General features: G+C 44.9%; 1 protein-coding gene across 1 annotated transcript; it reads right to left on the bottom strand.

The window, feature by feature from the left end:
• Nucleotides 1–13,579: 13,579 nt before the first annotated feature.
• On the bottom strand, nucleotides 13,580–18,249 carry LOC142776357 (uncharacterized). Its single transcript, XM_075879875.1, has 2 exons — nucleotides 18,155–18,249; nucleotides 13,580–18,071 (listed from the first exon to the last, which is right to left on the bottom strand). Exon 2 carries the CDS (start codon nucleotides 18,030–18,032, stop codon nucleotides 16,374–16,376), a length of 1,659 nt encoding a protein of 552 aa, XP_075735990.1. The 5' UTR covers nucleotides 18,033–18,071; nucleotides 18,155–18,249; the 3' UTR covers nucleotides 13,580–16,373.
• Between the last annotated feature and the right edge of the window lie 2,410 nt (nucleotides 18,250–20,659).

The raw sequence follows: 20,659 nt of genomic DNA, 5'->3' as shown, positions 1-20,659 counted from the left end.
TCCAAATGATGGTTTATACTGCGGCTGCTCATGTGCGTTTCTTTGCGAGCACGTCCTGATGCGCATCGCGAACTCCATAATACGTGCAAAAATCACATTACTGAACCATCGAGTCACACTAAGGCGTTTCCTAACTTTCGAAGGTTCTCGCTAATTACGTCACCCAAAAATTCAAAAGAAACGTGTTGAGCCACTGTTCCACCCAAAAGCTCCACCCGAGCGAAACATATCAATGTTTGTTGAAGGAAATGAAAAAAAAAAAGTGAGGAGGAAGAAGATGAGAGGTTAGGTTAAGAAACATCCGACTAAGCAGAGAGGTAAGTGTCTTTTTCGGTACCCTTGCAAGATAAAACTTAAAATATTAAAAACAAACATCGGTGAAGTCGGGAGGAGCACGCCGAGGCCGTGAGTTAAATCTGAAATAGGAGCTGCCTGCGCAGCTCTTATTTCAGATTAAGGATGTGAAAAAATAATTCTGCCTACATCCCTGAAAGAAACCCACAAGATTCGATCGCTCAAGACATCTTGACGGTGCAATAAGCCCCCATCCACAGCCCTACAAAGGATTTCTCTACCCCCTGTTTTTCTTCTAAGTTAAAGTACTGACCCCCCCCCCCCCCCCCCTCCAATAGTTTCTTGCACCTAAACTGCTCTTGCACTGCCTTCATAACAGCACCATGCTTCAGCGAACGACGACACCATGTGATGCCGTCATTCATCATGTCACGCCGTGTTATGTGTCCTCACAACGAGGTCCTCTATATTGGTGGCCTGTGACACCATCCCGATCTGGGACGTTTCGTGCATCACTTAAGCGGGATGCAGATGACATCGAAGGTTATATTTCCTAATTTATGAGGGGTTGAAAGCTTTGTAGATCTTCAAGTGAGCAGCGCAAAAAGGATGACACAAGAAGAAGTTAGTAGTGAGACCACGCTATGTGGTGTTTATTACTTCTTAATGAATTCCCATTTCCGCAGTGCCTATTTTAAAGTGCATATTGAATTCTATATTGCCCGAATGTCAATTCTTCTGCATATAAAGCCTTCGCCTTGAAATATTACTCTGAGTCTGTATTTTTATTCTGCTTTAAACTTCGTTCAGAAAAAAACCAGGCTTCTCCAGATATCTCAGCTGATGATACGTTTCCTGAGATAGAATTGTGCACTGCAGGTAGTATTATGAAAAGTTCACGCGATGATTTAGCGTCAGCAGTTTGTTTTAGTGGACCACAGATCGAACTCCTCCCACAAAAATTAATGAAGACATATCATCAATGCGTTTTGCTTACAAGTGGCATATTTAAGACGTTGTTTTCGTTGAGAGCGAGCAGTTGATTGCGTTCATAAATGGCTGTGAACCTGAGATAATACAGTTATTCCAGAAGCGAGAAAGCAAGCTACCTAATGGTGGCCGCTTTGAGCTCTCGCTCATATTTCAGTTAAGAGCAGACGACTCAATACGTCTGCTAATATTTAACACTAATTGTTTTAGGTAGTTTGCTGGGTTAAATGCTTTATTACAGCAGCTATGGTTTGCTATGACGGTCAGACGATGACGCCAATATATCGGAGGTATTAGTACATCCACCCAATGAAAAAAGCGCCCAAGTTTGTCATCAACCACTTCATAATGCATTAACTTTAACAAAGCCTCTGTAATGAAAAATACGGTTACCTCTTGCAGTGAGTTCGAGTCGTACTTGACAGCAATATAATATTTTTCATGAAGCAATAATTTATCTAAAGCTTAGCGCACGTGTAGATAAGTACGATATATAATCGCGTAGAGTGTTTGTTTGATAGATACGTGAGCAACGACATCAATACATTACAATTCGATATATGCTCTCATGACAAAGTAATTATATGCGTTGTCATTAGTTATGCGTCAGCATGACATTTATTCTGGATAAAGTATTATTCCACTGTGGATAATTTATGCGTTGGTTATTTGTATGTACTTGGGGCGCCTTAAAATATGCAGATGTATAATTATGATGTACCATACCGTTGCCCCCTAGTATGTGATCTAGGTATTCCTTTGTCTGCTAATAAAGAGAAAGCCTAGTACCTTTCGATGTTGTTCCTTGACAAGCTATGGCTTCGGAAGCATAAAGTTTTAAACGTTATCCTGTAACCACGGACGCAAGCTCTCTATCCCACCAAGAACACCCTGCTCCTTGGGAATATACCTATTTTGTCACTTCATATGAATTAATCTCTTTTTACACGATTGTTTTTTTTTTCGCTATTTCTTGCTATTTTTATTTTTCTTTCTCTTTCTTGCTTTTGTTGTTCTGTCTCTCCCTGCTTCTTTCTTTCTCACTCCGGCTAAGTTCCTTCACTTTGTTTCCATACGTTAATTTCTCACTTAATCTGTTTCTCTCTTTCTCTCTTTTCTTTAAATGCAAAGCGCTTTTTAGTGAACTGCGGCAACTTTGATCGTCTGTCTATCTAGCCGCCTACAACTTTTAGCTTTCTTAGAAATTTTGATAATGCACCAAAATTGGTATGGAGTGACATGACTGTATGATGAGCGTGAATGACGAGTCATAACATGAACGGCACAATATGTATGTCATGAATGGCATATTTATATGTCATAGTCTTGCTGCTCTTGCGGTGGTTTGTTGACATGGTATATTGCAAAACTGGTACGGTACGGTATGACTGCATGGCGAACGTAACTGACAGGCCCTAACAGGGAAATAAAGACATGCATGTCATGTAAGTCATGACTACACGCCACCATCATGGTGCGCTCACAGTTGCTCGCTAGTTTCACATATACCAAATTTGGTATTATGTAACGTGAATGAATGATGAACGCAAAGCCAGGTGCAAGCATGACAATCATTAGATGGAAGTTATGTACGGCATAATAGACGTCCGCCTAGAAACGTTGTGCTGTTTTTTCGATGTCCTTGTTTCCCTATCTTTTTCTTTGTTTATTACCTTTATTTCTATATTTTTTCTTTTTTGTTATTTCTATCGCTTTCTTGGCTGTCTCTTCTTTTTTTTTCTGTCTCTCTCTCTATCTCTCCTCATTTCTATTTCTAATTTTTTATATGTTTCTCTTTTCTCTGCCTTTTTCACGTGTTTCACGTGCTTCACTTCGCCGAGCAGAATTTTCGTTTAACGCTCACACCTGCTGTACAAAGCTGTGTGCAGCAGCTGTCCACCTGTGGAGTTTTTCACGACGGAGCACAAGTCACAGATAGTGTAAATAGGTTCACTGTTTGAGAAATTACCATGCGAGTTACGAGGCATTTTGATGAAGCTAATATACGGCTTTTCCAGCGTGTTTATTTACGTGATATAGCAAATAAATTATTTGGGTGTTTATTCATGTCACCAACGGCTGTTGCGTCTTCAGCAGTTAAGTATTTCATAACTGCTCTCGAGGAAACTGCACGGGCGGCGTTTATGGCATGACATAGCAAGACAGATGACTCACGCTGGTGCGGCCGTCTTTTGAAACAAGAAGAATAAACCTACCAAATCAGCGTGAAGTAAAGAAGTATAAAGGTGTTACTAAAATATGGGCGAACATGCGTCGTCGTAGACATGATGCATGACAGATTTCCGAGACACGTACTAATGAAAGATGGCTCCTGGCCATCTAAACTTTTTTGTAATTTGTAGCCTGAACTTTTTGTAATTTCTTTTAGTTTTCTTTTCATGAGTGCGTGGCATGTCACGAAAGGCTGAGCAACGAAGAGGCGCCGTTGGATTTGCGTGCAGCGAGGACCAGACGTATCAATCATATCCCCGTTGTATGTATACGCTATAGGGTGTCATATACATGCCCCCGAAAAAGCGGATGACTGCTTTTTTGGCGCAGCAATTTTTGTGCTTATTACGTGCCTAGGACACAACACGTTTCGCATGTAGTATGGGATATCTCAGTGACTGAGGCTTATTGTGTGCTGGTGTTTTGGTTTCTAGGTGGCTAAGTCACGATGCGCTCTTTGGGTGCCGTGCTTAACCGGCGTGTGCACACTCATAAAGCCTTACCTTGTTACAACGCAACTAGTATGTCAGATAAATATTTGTTGGTGCAATTAGGAAAAACACATTGAAACAAGAAAGCAGGGATGACAGTTTGTGAGCGTTCATATATTTATTTCTTTCCTGTGAATTCAACTCAGACGACATGTTCTGACAGCTACGAATCTTTTATTCTTGTTGGTAGTGATGGTACACGGGGCTAGAAATAAAGCTATTTGCAAGCTGTGTTTAATAGGTGGTTGTTGGTGCTGCTAACAAGGTGTGTGTAAGTTGTACATGTTTCCTGGCCTCTTCGGAACAATAACTTCGATAAAGCCACACCAAAATTGCATGTAGTATATTGTCGCCGTCATTGTCCCTGTCGCAGCTGCAAATGAGTTGCAAATGTTTTTGTGAAATGCACCGTTATTTTTACTGGTGTTGATGGTGCCCTTGTTCTTTCGTAGCAAAGTGTCAACAATTCGCAGAAAAGAATAGCTGGCATGGCTGGTGATCCCTCCTCACGGGACGCGTAGCACGTAGCGAATTACTAGAAAACAATCAGCGCATTTGCATCTTCGCGACGTGATTGTTTGCTGTGCGCTCAGCCTGAGTGTGCTGATTCGTACACCTGACGAGAATATCAATTCGCGCGTTGGTGGCCGCTCCACTGCAGTTCGTTTCCTGCGCCATTGCAGAACGTATGCAAAAATGGGCTTTCGTGTGTCCACAGAAGGATGCAAACAAAAGAACTTCTGAAGCTGCTCGATGCAATGAAACGAATCGTCTGTTTATCATTCTGGGATTTCTCATCGGATGGCAAAGCGAAATCGAATTACGACGAGCTGCCGGTGACGTTTACCTCCGCTCAGCGGCGACCCATACCATGCCTTAACTGCCAGGGCATCTATAGAGTCACATGTACTTGGGCTATTTTTCCGTTCTCTGCAGTATGGCCCTCCATACAGAAAAACGCTTCTGTCTGACTGTGCACAGCTTTTGGATTGCGCCTCTCACCCCTTTTGAGTGATCTCCTGCATGGCTGCCAAGTCACTGCGGTGTCATAGGGAACGAACATGCCGATACTGCCACGCATGCTTGAAGGAACACGAGAAGAAGCTATACCACTTTCGCGCACCGATGCAGCCAGTAATCTTCGACGACTTGCGCGTGAAGTCACGTTTTCACTATGGTTCCCACCAAGCAACGAGACGAATCGTCAACGCCACCTGTCCTCTTTGATGCATGACAGATGCATGACAGATGGCTCTCCACATGCCCACTGGGCTAGATCGAAGAGAAGCCACCCTTCTTCATCGCTTATTGCTAGAAGTGGAATTTACAAAATCATATTCCTTTGTCATAGGAGTGGCCGACAACGCTCTCTGCGATGCCTGTCATTGCGGAGAGACGCTACACCACATACTGTGCGACTGTACGTTGTTTTGCATCCAGAGACAGTCACTGGCGTCCTTTCTTGCGTGCATCGGCAACAGCCAAATGTCTGTGGACACTATTGTGTCAAGTGCTCGAGAGAAGAGATTGCAACAGAAGGCGACAAAAGCTCTGTTGAAATTCTAACGCGACACGGACTTGAACAAGCGGCTGTAACAGCAATGTCACACACCGCGAAAGACAAGACTGGACTATGACTGAGTGTGCGCGTGTGCTGCCGAATGCGCTGTGTATATCTCTCTTTCCTCTTTGCTCTCTATCTTTCATCTCTCCCATCCCCCTCCCATGCGCAAGGTAGCAAACCGGCTGCCTATAGGCTGTTTAACCTCCCTGCCGTTTTTTTCCTCCTATTTTCCTTCCTTCCTTCCTTCCTGTTGGAGAGCCTGGATAGACACCTTAAAACAAAATTTCCGGTTCTAACACACGTTGGTTGTTAGAATACGTCGATAGCTTTTTAGCCTGATTTACTAAGGCGGGCTGTGATCTAACCTGTCAAGTCACGGCTGTTGGTGATCTATTCAGCCGTGTGTTGAACAATTGCACGCTTACAGCTGAAATTTCGAAAAATGGCGAGCCGAGGTTACTTGACACATCCTTACCTTTCTCAATGACCCCGCGTGTTAGCTAAGTATGCTTCATGTTCTGAAAAAGGTCTCCTTCTTTTCAGTTCTGCTAATTTTAAGCCCATAGAATGAGCGAAAAGGTCAGCTACCCTGAAGAATGTCCTATCAACATCATACCATCACAAGACTGACATGGATCTCACCGCTTAAGCAAAAATACTAACTGATGCTTTTCCAAGCACGCTTGCAAAAAACCTTGCGGAGACGTTGTTGAACTCATTTCGGTAATTAACGCAACCAAGGTGGCAACCATGGGTTGTCACCGAGGTTGCGTTAATTACCGTCGCCTCGCTCGAGACCAAGAATATTGGAATGCGCGTATCTGTGGTGAACCATAAGTGCCCTGTGCAGCAGAAAGCACAATCACCAGTTTCTAACGTGTACTATCGCTGTTGCGTACGAAATCAATTTTTCGTACAGAGTAACGTACATCGGCCACAAAGCAGGGGAGCGATTCGTCTCTGCCTTGTGTAGCCTTCGGGTGGTCTTCGAAGTTTCGCGTTAACTGTGTTTTGAGCAGGCATCGAGAAGAGACAGCAGGCTTGATAGAAAAAGCCTTCGCTATCCGCGAAAAAAAGTTGATCGTGCGTGAGTATGTCATTAATATCCCTATAAAAAGGAAAAGAAGAGATCGTATACCTAGAAAGCACTACTTAGTTTCGAGAGTTTTTAGCACGTCTTAAAAGATGCTCTCATCGTAAGTAGATTGACTCTGGGGCGTTACGCATGCGGGGAAAGCTGCTTTCTTGTCTATTTATTGTCTTCGTGCAATAGACATACAGATGTTAGCTCAGTGCTCGTCATATCACTTGTTCTTTCGGCATCCTCAATTTACGCGCTGCCATTCACTTATACATAAGCAACATCAACTTTCCCAACGTTGCACCCTTTTGCTTAAACTATAGACTACTGCCAACGTCTTGGTCCTGTTGACGAGTGAACACGTAAGTACGTGTTCTCTCCAGCCAACCAACGTTTCTCGTCCACTGTTTAGGTAAGTTCGACTCTACTGGACCCGGACAGACTGTCTTTTTGGTGTTTCGCTTGCGCAATTCATGACATGCAGTTCACGTCTCGTATAGCTTGTTTTGAACTACACGAACGAGCTTGCAGAGAACCGGAAGCACAAGTGAGTTCCTGTAAAGTTCGTCCTTATTATACGCTCAGCTACTTGCGGGAATAGAACGTAATTTGGCAAGACCCTCAGCAGGAAACAAAGAGTGCTGGCTTTTAATTAGGCCAAGTGCAAATGAGTGAAGTCCCTTGATAAATTATCGTGCCACTTCGCCAATCACGCAACCAAACATCCCTCCCATCTTACATTCTCCGGGTGTAGACCTGTCGTTCTGAATAGTGACGTCACCTAAATAGGAAGGTTTCCCGTGATCAGTAGAGCTACCGCCTATCTTGTCTACCATTTTAGTTAGAAGTTTGAAGATGTGGTTCTTTCCTCGAGTTTTGGCAGACATCTACTAAATACAGTGCGGGAGCACGCTTACGTGAAAACAGAGGCAATTAAAGGTTGCCCTTGCTGTAAGAGTACGATACTGCTTAACATAATGAAGTCCGCGCAGGGAAAATGCGAAGCGCTCTCGATCTGTTTGGCAAAGATGCAAAAGACGCCAACAAGCTTGAGTTACTTTTATTGCAGATAGAAGCCTAAACAGTAGAAGTCTTCTATGACAACGACAATTTCCGTGTTTAGATGTTGGCTCCATATTTTTCGAATGCTAATTCTTGTAAGAAGAAGCAACTTCTGCCGTTATATTTGTGATAATGGATTTGTCCTGGGTCGCCATTATATTTTGACAAAGGCCGGAAGAAGTGTTTATTTTTACACACTCATGAACATGAAGATCAGGCGTTCTCAAGCATATTTCGGCAACAAATTGCCACAGCGCCAGGAAAAAAAAAGAAGAAATAGCACCGCTCTTCTCCAGACATTGTTCCCCTCCTTGCACGCCTCTCGTCTTCAATATTTTTTTCTTTACCACTGAACAAGTTTCATAGTCTATAACAAACATGCAACACCGGAAACTTTTTGGCGTTCGCCTCAGTGCTTTCAGGCAACAAGCAGTTGGCCACTTATATACTATGAAAAAGGTCACCACGCAAGGCAACAAACATGAAGACTACCAACGGGCTTAACCCTTAACTGATTAGCCTAGAAGAATGACAAACATCCTCAAGAATCACCATCCCCGGCCCTGTAATTAGGGCGGGCCAAGGCATACCAATGCTCCCCCATCGATCTACTAGGAGGTGGAAGGATGCGTGGCAGATACGCCAGCTAACTGGCGTATCTGCCAGTTAGCTGAAAGGCTGTAGTACAGTGTGTAATTATGCATTAGTCGTGCTTGTGGAAAACACAACCATCTCTTTTGACCAGCTTTTTAGGGATAAGTATTTACTGTTTTCGTTTACTACGAATGCAGTTACGTGCTCGAAGCTGTGTTTGTCTAGTTCGCTTGCCTTGGCCGAACATGGTCACACTGTTACGCAGGTGATGTTCGTGTCGTCACCAACATCAATTCGCCAGCTCATCACCTGCAACGTCGTCATCGCTATTAGCCACAATGAAAAGCAAAGCGCTGAATATCACAGTAATGTAGTTGTCACTCTTTCTACAGGATAGGTTTCTTGACGTGTTAGAAGAATTACTGGGGACACACACTTGTAAAGTGGCAAGCAATGGGCAAATACGGCGATGAACTGCGTTAAGTGCAAAATTTATTAAAGTCTGCGCTAGGAATACCGAGGCAGGCTAGGGCAAGAGAATTACAATGATGCGCAACGCAAACACATTGTTCATAAAACGATGGTGGGTGGCTGACACGCCAAGGGATGACCCATCAGGTCAGAGCTCCCGTTGAAGTAAATATCACGCGCTTTAGACAGAATTACGTCCCATTTATCTGGAAGACTGGTTCTTCACTACTTCTGTAAAACTTTCCACAGCACTACCATGATGTTTTTGCAGAGGTCAGTTAAGCAACCCAAAATCTCTCAATGAGCCTTTTGGACGAAGCATTTTTTCAAGATCTAATTTATTATTCCTCATCTTGAACGAATCTTTATGTCGAATTATACGACTATAAAATGTGTGACATGCATTACAGTGTACAGAGTTGGTCTTCGCTCACATTGCAATACCGAGAGCGGCCTTAAAGTCGACATTCAATTTGCTTGGTAGCTTTCTGCAACTCCATCACATGATTGCACTTTTAGGTGGTGCTGCTGATCATGCCGTGTATTCTTCAGCCAAGGACAACACTTTCAATAAACATATGGGACACCGTGGTTTAAAGATATACGGGCCAGAGACTTTTTATTGTACCTACGCGGTTCTTTCATTGTGAAATTTCTTTAAAAGGGCACGGAGGGATGCATGACCTATTCTATCAATGAGGGAACATTGCGAGTGGTGCAAGTTTGATCATTTCAGAGAGGTTTTTGGCATCTCGTGTGAACCACGTTCGTCTCTTCTCCTACATCACTCGAAATACACCATGAAAATGTGCCAGTACCAGCACAAAAGCTTTTAAATGCAACTTAACCATCCTTGAAAGATGTGATGCTGAGAGTGTCAAGATCTGCATAGTGTATCTGCAGAAGCCGCACACAATCACGTCGAGCTAGCGCATTGAAGCGGTTTTAGAGAAGAGAAGCGCATAGTTCTGAAATTCACTTTGGTCCATCTTTTCCTTACTGCTAGACGACCAAGCGTCACTCCGGCTGCTCAGCACTAAAGGTAATCTGCTTTGTTGGGTCTTCAACAAAGCAAAAAAGAATGTGTAAATGCGGGAGTAGGGCTGAAGAACAAAGTGTCAATAAAAGGAAGTCATGAAATTGACGTGCAGTGTAAATATACATATATGAGGATTAGACACCGAGCTATGAGTCTGAACGCACACGTGACGAAGGATTCGGGTGTCAGTGCGCGAAATCACGTTGGCTTTGCACGTACTTTTCTTCAATGCCAACTACTGTATAAACGCGATCAAGTGCATACGCAAATAATACGATGGGCATATTGGTGCAAAAACACAGTCTCGACAAAACTGTGGACTAGAATTAAAAAAGCTATAGCCTTTTTCGGCCAAGGACTGTAAGTCAGCAGCAAAGATTGTGCACAAAAGCGTCGGTCGTGTGCTTACCGCATGCTTGTCTTCATTATTCATTCTCCGTCAGTTGTGAAGCAACTGAACCTGGTGACCCTAAGTTCCTCATGCTGAGAAGTGACAAACGGAATCAAGAGTGCACCGCTCGAAACGCGAGTGGGAGATTCTCAGGCCTATGTAAAAAGGCCCGCGTTTTCGCGTCATTCAAAACTGATAATGATGTCACTTTTTCTGGCAATTTGAATGAATTCGTGCTGTTCTTTTATTGTACGCAAGACCAGGAAAAAAAGTCGCAAAACCACAATATTGATGCTCCCTTTGTTTCGAACTTTGTTTCCAGACATGCAATGGCCAGACTGAAGAGTAGAGGCGAAAAAAAAAAAGTGCAGGGTTGCTGAAGTGTCTACTGCAGAGAGTATGGATAGTGCAGCACAAACTGTCATTACATACGTGTTTGAAGTTGCCATTTCAAACATCTGTCCTGACGTAGATGTCAGGTAAATTATGTACTAGGTGCGAGAATTGCACCAAAAGGAAAGTTTACCACCAGGGTGCCTCTCCCGGCTCATGCAGAAGACAACAAAACAAAACGCGGGGCACCTCAATTATTTTTTGTGCTTGGCTGCTTCCACTCCTTGACTACTTAAAAGTACAGTGGCTAGGGCTTTTTTATGGTAGACTTCTTTCGAATTCCAAAGGCGAATTTGTTCGCTCGTTCTTCCACCAGAACGGCCGACACACACTTGAAAGATTAGTCGCTAATGTTTCCCGCAAGGACATGCTGGTGATTTCGCATGTAGTGGTCGCACTGGCTCTGTTGTGTGCAACTGTGTCCCACATCACCGCCATGGCTGAAGTACATGATAAAATGCATGCAAATACTAAGCAAGATTAGTTGTGCAGTCCTATCGGAACACGCCACTTCTATTTTTTATCAATGTGCCACATTACCATCTCTCAGCTGGACATGACTCCCCGGGTCACCCCGCTTCTTTCTTTTGTTCGGTCATTTTTTTTTACGCCGCCAAAAGTTTCGTGCCCATCTTTCTACATCATTTTACTTTCCCTTCTCAGCTTCACGGCCACATGGAGACGGCAGCTTACTGTTCCCCAGGAGTGATAGATTGCACGACTCTAGACGAGAATTTAGTCAGGCAGACACAGCGAGGTTCTAAGCATCGGAAATGAACCCGAGTGCGTTTCACATTTATACGAGTAATGAGCGAAATGAGAACGAAGATACGCACTACAATACAATGAGGACAAAAAAAACTGGATATTTTTTTCACGCGTAATGGCTCCTTTTGATCATATACGAGAATATTTTAAATTTTTCCTAAAAAATTTATTGCGTACATGCATAGGTATAGGGTTGGCTAATTCACAGAGGCTGAGTATAAAAGTGAGAAAAATGGGCTGCAGGCTGCGGGCGTTGAAAATGCAGAGGGAGTTAGTAGGGCCCGTGTTGCCAATTAAAAATACAGAATCTGGGTGGGGTCCATTATACTACTATGGAAAAAAGAAAACATCAACAAGGTAACTTGAATACGAAAGTTGGACACAAAAGACACGTTTCAGTGGCGGCGGAACCTCAGGTGGTCCAAATATGTGGAGCTTTCAACTACAGAGTCCTTCAGGTTCACATAGTGGTTGCAAAACCCGAAAACTTAATATTATCTACTGCGCATATTAAGCGGCTGCAACTAATCCGCGACAGAACAGAAAGACAGGAACTATACTATGAAGCGCAAATTTGATTATATCAGGTTAATAATAATTGTTGAACAAAATGTCCTATGATTATAGGAGGCTTCGTAGTGGAGGGCTCCGGAAATTTTGACCACCTGGGTTTCTTTAACGTCCACCCAAATCTAAGCACACCAACGTCAATCATTATCGCTTCTATCGAGATTGCGGCAGCCGCGACCAGGATTTAATCCCGCGACCTGCAGTACATAAAGTTCTAAACGTAGAAGTACATTAGCGGTGTACCTCAAGTACCATAAATGAAATGGCCTAAATGGCACGACTTGGCAACATGCGCTGCAGAGTGAGAAATAGTGAAGCTTCGAAAGTCCTTAACCTTCAATTTCATTACAAATAGCAGCAGCCTTGCCTGAGACGTAGAGTAACGTTTACATCGCCGACACTTCTTGTTTTTTTGTTGTTTTTTATCGAACATCCATTTGAATTGTGAAACTCGATAATCCGAGAAAAGTGATAAAAGTGCACCGCATGTACAGGCGAGGTCTCGTATATAATGACGATTCTATAGCTGCGCTTATCTGCACTTAGTAGAACAGTTGTGACGGTCGAAAGCGCCCCCAGAATTTTGAGTCCGACTGACTGCAAAGCACAGCTTTACTTTCGCATCAATTAGAGCACAAATCCAGCTCCATGGTGCAATGAAATGGCGATCAAGCTTTCTGGCCTCTCGAGCGATTGTTGCAACGTAGCAACTCATTCATTAGTATGAGTTACTAACTCCTCTAATGGTTTTCTTATGTAATACAATCACGAAACTGTTTAGGCTCCATCGGGAAAGAAATTTCGGCGAACATTTATAGGTAGGTAGGTATAAACTTTATTTTTCCTTTGTAAAGGAAAGGTGCAATGGAAGAGAGATGAGGAGAGATTGCTACGCTCGATAGTCCTCCGCAACCCTCTCTGCCCAACCCAGGATGGCCTCCTGGACGTCGGGTTTCAAGCTGCGCATGGCAGCCTCCCACTGCTCCTCATTACTAATTAGTTTTCGAAGGGACGGTGGAGGGGGGTGCTTAGGGCACCCCCACATGATATGATTAAGATTTGCTTTCTGTGCGGAGCAATATTTACAGGAGGAGGACGGGTAAAGAGAAGGGTACATGAGGTGAAGAATGTAAGGAGAAGGAAAGGTGTGAGTCTGCAGCTGTCGCCACAGTACTTCGCGCCTTCGTATGGATTTCGACGTTAGCGGCGGTAAGGATAAACGACCAAGGCGGTAGTGACTACAGATGTCGTGAAATGTTAAAAGGCGATCCCGCGCAGCAAACGGTGCCGTTGTCGAAACGGGGCCTGGCTCTTCCAGCGCCTGCGCCCGGAACGTAAATCCTCGGGCGCTGGCGTGAGCCGCCTCGTTACCGGCAAGGCCCGCGTGCGCGGGAGTCCATATTAAAGCCGTGTCTTGTTGCGGGGGATGGGCCAAAAGGAGGGAGAGGGCTGTTTTGGACACCCTACCCGCTCCAAAATTGTAGATGGCAGTTTTTGAATCACTAATAATAAGTGAATAATTTGGAACTGTAAGGGCCAGAGCTATGGCTGCTTCTTCCGCCTCCTCAGAAGAGGAAGCAGAAATAGAAGCAGCAGCAGATATCTGACCTAGCGAATTCACAACTGAGAGGGCGAAAAAAGGACGAGTACTGTATTCGGCAGCGTCAACGTAGAGCACTTCTTTAGAAGTAGAAAATCGTTTTTCGAGAGTTTTTGCACGCTGTCGTCGACGTTGCTCGTGGTGCACAGGGTGCATGTTTTTAGGGAGCGGCGGAATGAGTAGATTCTTGTGTATTTCACGCGGAATAGTGTGTTTGGCGTTAGTGGTTGGAGTTGGCCTGATACTGAGGGTATCGAGTATGTATCTTCCGGTCTGTGTGTTGGAAAGACGAGCATATTGTGAAGTTAAGTGTGCTTCAATAAGTTCAGTTAAGGTGTTCAATGTGCCTGTCTCCATGAGCCGTGCGGTGGACGTTCGAATGGGGACTCCGAGAGCGAATTTGTAGATTTTACGTAACAAAGTGTCTACGTTATTTTGTTCTCTTCTCAGAAGGAACAGATAAGGGAGAGAATAAGTCACTTTATTGAGGACGAAGGCTTGGATGAGGCGGAGGAGCTCTGCCTCTCGTAGCCCGCCATGCTTATTAGATATCCTGCCTATAAGGCGTAGAGTGTGGTCCACAGTTGTTTGAAGTGCTTTAATGGTGTGTGTGTTTAGTCGATTTCGTTGTATGTGTAGTCCAAGCACCCTGAGTCTGTCAACTTTAGGCACGGGTGTATTGTTCAGTGTTATTTGTATATCAGAGATGTGCTTTTCCGAGCCCCGATGGGCAGGAAGGAGGAGCAGTTCAGATTTAGTGGGTGAACAGGTCAGATTCATGTTACCCGCACAAACCACCACCCTGTCAGCAGCAGTCTGCAGAGTTTCCTGAATGTGACCATCGGAGCCGCCTGTCATCCAGAGGGTAATATCATCTGCATAAAGTGAAAATTTGAGATCTGATATGGATCTCAGCGTTCGAGCCAGCGGCATCATCGCGATGTTAAAAAGGAAAGGTGATAACACTGATCCTTGAGGTGTGCCGAAACTCCCCAAGGAGTAAGAACAAGAGTGTTCAGACCCAATGTAAATAGTTGCCGTACGGTTCGAAAGGAACGCAGATATGTAATCATGAATCTTTTTACCAACGCCTATAGCGCTCAGTTCACTCAATATGGCAGTGTGGCTGACGTTGTTAAAAGCCCCATGGAGATCGAGACTGAGAATTGCTTGAGTATCGAGGCTAGAGTTAGGGATAATGATGTCATGCTTCAGTCGAAGCATGACATCTTGACTGGAAAGGGATTTACGGAAGCCTATCATTTCGTGAGGGTATAAGTTGTGTTCTTCTATAAATTTGCTAAGGCGGTTGAGGATTACATGTTCAAGTGTTTTTCCGATGCATGAAGTGAGGGAAATCGGACGTAGGTTGGCTGTGTTTATGGGCTTACCAGGTTTTGGTATGAAAATAACTCTGGCGTCCTTCCACGCAGCCGGCAAGGTAGAAGTGTCGAAGCAGTGGTTAAAAAATTTAGTGAGGGCTATAATTGAGTTTTCATCTAAGTTGCGGAGAAGTTTATTATTGACGAGGTCAGGGCCTGGTGCAGATGAGGTGCGAAGGTTCGCAAGCGCGTGTCTAACCTCAGCCTCCGTTATGGGGCTACTGAGATCATCATTTGGTTGTCCGATATAGTCAGGTGCATCGTATCGATACGCGCTGGGTAGGTGTTTGTCGCGAAGATCATTAAAAAGAGTGTTTAAGTTACCTTTGTGCGAGTGAAGTAGTTTGTTAATGTGATGATTATTTGCGGTACGTGATATGGTAGGGTCTAATAAATGCCGCAGGAGCTGCCATGTCATCTTGCTGTCTAGGTGGCCATGCATGCTTTCGCATTTCTGGGTCCATTGTTGACAAGCAAGCTGTATGGCATAGTCCTGAATTTGCAAATCGAGTCTCGCAATTCTCAGTCTCAGTCGGCGATTGTGTCGCCTCTTCTTCCAGCGTTTGAGGAGAGATTGCTTAGCTTCCCACATGTGAAGAAGTCGGGTGTCAACTATTGTAAAAGGCGTATCAGGTGGTAACATGGTGGTATGCGTTTTTGTGTCAGTGTGCAATTGCTGTACCCATTCCGAGATATCATCTATCTCAGTAGGCGCCGAGCAGTGACGGGCCTCGCGAAACTTGTTCCAGTTAATAAGGCTCAGGCGCTTGGGAGCTAAAGGTTTGTGTCGGAAGTGTATGGTAGTTTGAATAATGTAGTGGTCACTACCGAAGTTAATGTTCAGGTTGGTCCATGTGACAAAGTGAACGCGATGGCTGAGTGTAAGATCGGGAGATGTATCTTTAGCTACACTATTACCTAATCTAGTGGGCATGTCTATATTGTTGTGGAGGGTGAGGCGGTGATCCTGTATGTGAACCCACAAAGCCCTACCCTTGGGTGTAGAAACAGAGTGGCCCCATACTTGATTTGGTGCATTAAAATCACCAAGTATTAGGAGAGGGTGATGTTTCGCGGCCGCAATGGCTCGGGCAAAGAGAGTATTGAAGCGATGGTGTTTCGCCTGTGGCCTACTATAGACGTTTAATACGTATAAAGGCGATTCTTGAGTTTTACAAGGAAGGACCTCCAAAAAGTTGTGCTCCACATCGACGCCGTCGAAATTAGAGTGAGTTACCGTCAAATGTTTTTGCGTTAATATTGCAGTATCGGGAGAATTTAGAGATTTAGTTTGGTGTACACTGTAACCGGGAAAAGTTATGTTTCCGTGGGTCTCTTGTAGGGCAATGACTGCAGGGGGTTTGGGGCAGGAGGCCAAATATTGTTGAAGAGTCGCTTTCTTTTTGCGGAACCCCCTGCAGTTCCATTGCCATACTACAAAGTTCGAGCGATTAGGGTTTGCAGCCATTGTCGGGAGGGGGTGTAGGAGAGAAGGCGGGTACGGCTATATTTGGATTATTGGCCGTGACGGCCGCAATCCATGCAGTGGTCTGCTGCATTTGAGTTTGTACAAAATCTAGAAACTTGTCAAGTTTGTCATTTATGGCAGCTTGGCCCGTCTCCTGAGCTGTGAATCTGCTCTCTATGTGAGAAATCTTACTTTCAATGACGGCGAATTTCTTCTGTGTTTTATTTTCGAGGGCGTTTATCCTATCGTTAAGAGTTAGAACTGTGTCGCTGAGAGATTCTTCTTCGCGTGGTGTGGCAGGGGTTTTGCGCTTATTTGAGGGTGGCAGCTGGGAGGTGTCTCGAGGCATTGTAGTGTCCATGTCAGTAGGAGGAAGAGGTATCGTGGGTTCAACAGCAGGGGGCGATTGAGCAGGAATGAAAGATCGTGGTTCGGAATGCTGCGAAAGATTGCTAAGGGGCATTCGGGATTGTAGCTCGAGCTTTAACTTTTGAATTTCTGCCTTGAGGCTAGCGTTTTCAGCTAGAACTTTTTCTAGGCTAATGTTTTGAGATAAGGAGCAGTTAGAGGAAGCTGCCTGTGCCCAGCTTACCTTTAATGGGTTTGGCAGATGACTGGTGGAATGGGGGTTCGTTGACTGGGTCGGGAAGTCAAGTTCTTTGGGAGTCGAGTTTGGGCCCCGCCTCTTGCTCTTGCTGCGACCCCGCTGTGGGCCACGCTCTTGCGAGCGATTAAGGCTCGGTGTCCGGGATGATGGAACTTCTGAGGGCTTAGGTGTCTGGTATTTAGGTGTCTTAGTCTTGTAACGCTGTTTGCACAATGGGGAACCGGTGATGTGAGCTCCACCACACACGACACAGACGGGTTCACATTCATGGTCCATTGAGGAATCCTTCAGTCCGCACTTGTGACAGATTGCATCGGGAGTAGAGGGGCAGACATCCTGGCGATGTCCAATTTTTCGGCAACGGGTGCAGGCTTCCACCTTCAGTCGGAATGGGCGGCAGCGAAGCGTGCAGCCTTCGTAGTTGATGTAAAAAGGGACGTGCGTGCCACGGAAAACAACCAAGATGGTTTCGGTGGTGCTCAGTCGGCGAGCGGCCCCAATGGTCATGGCTGGATTACATCTTTGGAGGGTTGGAAGGATTTCCTCGTCAGCGTAATCCAGAGGGAGATGAAACCTTCCACGACAAGAATCTACAGGGTCGGCAACGTGGGTGACGACTTCGTAGGGGACTCCGTTGAACTTTAAGGTCCGGATGTTGTGGTATAAATCTGCTCGGTCCATGCTTGACGTACTCACGAGCACTGTGTGACTGGTGGGATTGACCCTGATTTGATCAGGGCTGCTGATGGGAAGTCCAACTGCTTTGAGAACGAGTTGTCGTAAGACACAGGGGTGCAACTTGGTACAGTCGAGACCCCCGCGTATCCGAAGAATCACCTTGTAGTCCGCATCGGGCAGTGGTGGAGGTTTAGGCTCCCATGAAGATGGTTTCTTCAGATCCGCTGCGCAGGTGTCAGCCGATGAACCAGTGGGACGAAGGTCAGCATGTAGAGCACGCCATGAGCGAGCGGCGTCGCCTCCAGCAGCGACGCCCGCTGCGACGCTGGCCGCGTCGCGCTGGGCGCCTCCACTCATACTAGGCCGGCGGTTAGGCCTAGCGCGGAAGCGGTCGAGCTGAACAATAAACAGTCAGCACTGTTCTCAAGGAGCATTATCACATCCCAACAAGGTGTCGAATGGGTGCCAGGTCCACTTACAGTTGGTGTGATGTGTGATCCAGGGTCCAAGGACCTGAAGAGGTGGTCATAACACGGTAAGTAGCCGGAGCCAAACGTACACACGTCAGCGTTTGATCGGGATCAAGACGCGTCTTTATAGGGTTTACCCACTGTTGCGTATTCGGTGGCACAACGACCAAGCAAATCCTCTTTGATTCTTGTGAAACATGCTTTCAGTGCATTTTCCAATCAACCACGTGTGCGACAAGCACGAAAAAAAAAAAAAAAAGCGTGTGTCGGCTAGCGTGGGAAGCTCAGCGCAGAGCGTAGCACACAGGCGGGTACTGCAGATAGCACATGGCGGTATAAGTTTTATTCTGCAGAGCTCGTGTGCTAACACTTAATTACTGTCTGTATTCGCATGTATATGGCATATACGAATAGACAGCTGTCAACGTGGGAGTTGGCTGCTTACAGCCACTGCGCACAGAAAATAAAACTTGTCCAATCAGACGTTTTTCCCGCCTGACGTACAACTTTCTCATTGAATTTTCTCGCTAGGCATGGTTGCTTCAAAAGTAGGGTAATGGATCTTGCCCAGTCAAGCAATCAAGCCGGTGTTCTGAAAAATATTGTGGTTTACTACGTGAAATAATCAGCAACATGCATTTAGTCCCTATGTGCCGCAATGGGCGCCGTCCCTATGTGCTGCAATGGAACGTCATGTCTCTGCGTCCGCGCCATGCTGACCTTGTTCTTAGGCTCCTTGCAATGAAGAATCTGCCGGATGTTGTAGCTCTCCAAGAAACCAGTTTAAGAAATGATGAGCTCAGACTTCCGTGTTACGTAGGCGCTCACAGCAATTACCGATGCATGGTGATGGCGTATGGATCTGCATTTACGAAATGCTTTGAAAGCGTCATTGTACAGACGAAATGATGTTTATTTCACAGTTATTGGCGCAAGTGACCTCTTCGGACCTGGTCACCCGTCTAGATCCAGTTTTTCGTTAACTTTTTTCTTATACTAGTCTAAGTTTTCACCATTTTTTTTCCTTCTCTGTCTTATTTCCCCTTCCTACCCTCTTATCTTTGTTTCCTTTGTTTCTTTCTTCCTCTCGAAAGAGTGAGCAGGCGTTGTACTCCTCCAGGTGGCAATTGCCAGCTTGCTTTCTCCCGTTTTTCTCTGTGTCCCCATGTTTACGTGTATGCAAAATAAATAATATTCGAGACAAATGGGCGCCCGGATTTGCCGCAGCCGTTAGAAAGCGTAAGTGCGCGCATTTTTGAGTACTGATTTGTGACGAATCTGCTTGCCATTCTTCGGGAGACATTCCTACCTGTTACTATTGCATTTATTGCTTCGCCACTGGGGCGAAATGTGACTTTTTGAAAAGCCAAGCAATGGTAATTGTATACAGCACAAGTGCAGGACAGGAAACTCTGGTACAATGGCAGGTATTCCTCATTAGCTCGGATCACGAGGTGCAACTACCGCTTCCGGACCCCGTTTCGCCGGCAGCACAAGCCAGTAGAACTTCAGACATCGGGCTCAGCCCTCTAAATAATAAACTCCTTGCTTTTGCCTCAATAAAAGCTCCTCGAGTTTTTCTTTGTATGTCTCGCTTTTTTATTTTCACTGCCCTTGCATCATTTTCCTTCACTTTTTCTCTTTATTTACCGTTTCCCCCTTCTTTCTTTTTCTTGATGTTATTATTGCTCTTTATCGCACTCCTTATTTTTTCTACCCTTTTCATCTATCCCTGTGTTTTTCTATGAATGCCTTAGTTTCTCTCCTCTTCCTTTTTCTCCCCCTTACTCTTTCTTCCCTTTCCCATCATCTTGGTACGCTATATCAAACAAATTTATGTCATGCTTTGATGGTATACCTGTATTGCTGAGTGGTTACGATGCTCGCCTTCGGGAAATTGGCAGGTGGATTAAAGTCCGGTCTTGTAAAATAAATTTTGTTAATAATTCTTTTATTGTCCCTTTCTTTGTATTCAGTCTCTCAACCGTCAAAATCATTGCATTCCACGCAAAACAAATCGTCGCACTTGCTCTTAGAAAGAATGAATTGATTGATTTGTGGGGTTTAATGTCCCAAAACCACCATATGATTATTAGAGACGCTGTAGTGGATGGCTCCGGAAATTTTGTCCACCTGGGGTTCTTTAACGTGCACACAAATCCGACCACACGGGCCTACGACATTTCCGCCTCCATCGGAATTGCAGCCGCCGCTGTTGGGATTTGAACCCGCGACCTGCGGGTCAGCAGCCGAGTACCTTAGCCACTAGACCACCGCGGCGGGGCTCTTAGAAAGAATCAGAAGATGAACAAAGGGATGAAGAGAAAGAAGAGGATCAAGAGAGCACATGTTTTCTGTTGAATCTAAAAGGCACAACAAAAGCAGTTTTGTAAATTTTTGAAAGGATTGCCGGTTTTATTATTCTAAAGTTTTTTCTAGCCCTGCGAGTTTGAATTATTAATCTATAATGACTAAACAATTCATTTGCAACCTGCTCTCAGTAATTGAATTATT

This window comes from Rhipicephalus microplus, chromosome X, assembly GCF_043290135.1.
Source record: "Rhipicephalus microplus isolate Deutch F79 chromosome X, USDA_Rmic, whole genome shotgun sequence".
Lineage (NCBI taxonomy): Eukaryota > Metazoa > Arthropoda > Arachnida > Ixodida > Ixodidae > Rhipicephalus > Rhipicephalus microplus.
The sequence above is the reverse complement of the archived record's forward strand: the minus strand, read 5'-3'. Positions and strand labels throughout refer to the sequence as shown.

Excerpts from the sequence above, each read along its gene's own strand:
- LOC142776357 (XM_075879875.1), bottom strand. The coding sequence starts at position 18,032 with ATGAGTGGAGGCGCCCAGCGCGACGCGGCCAGCGTCGCAGCGGGCGTC.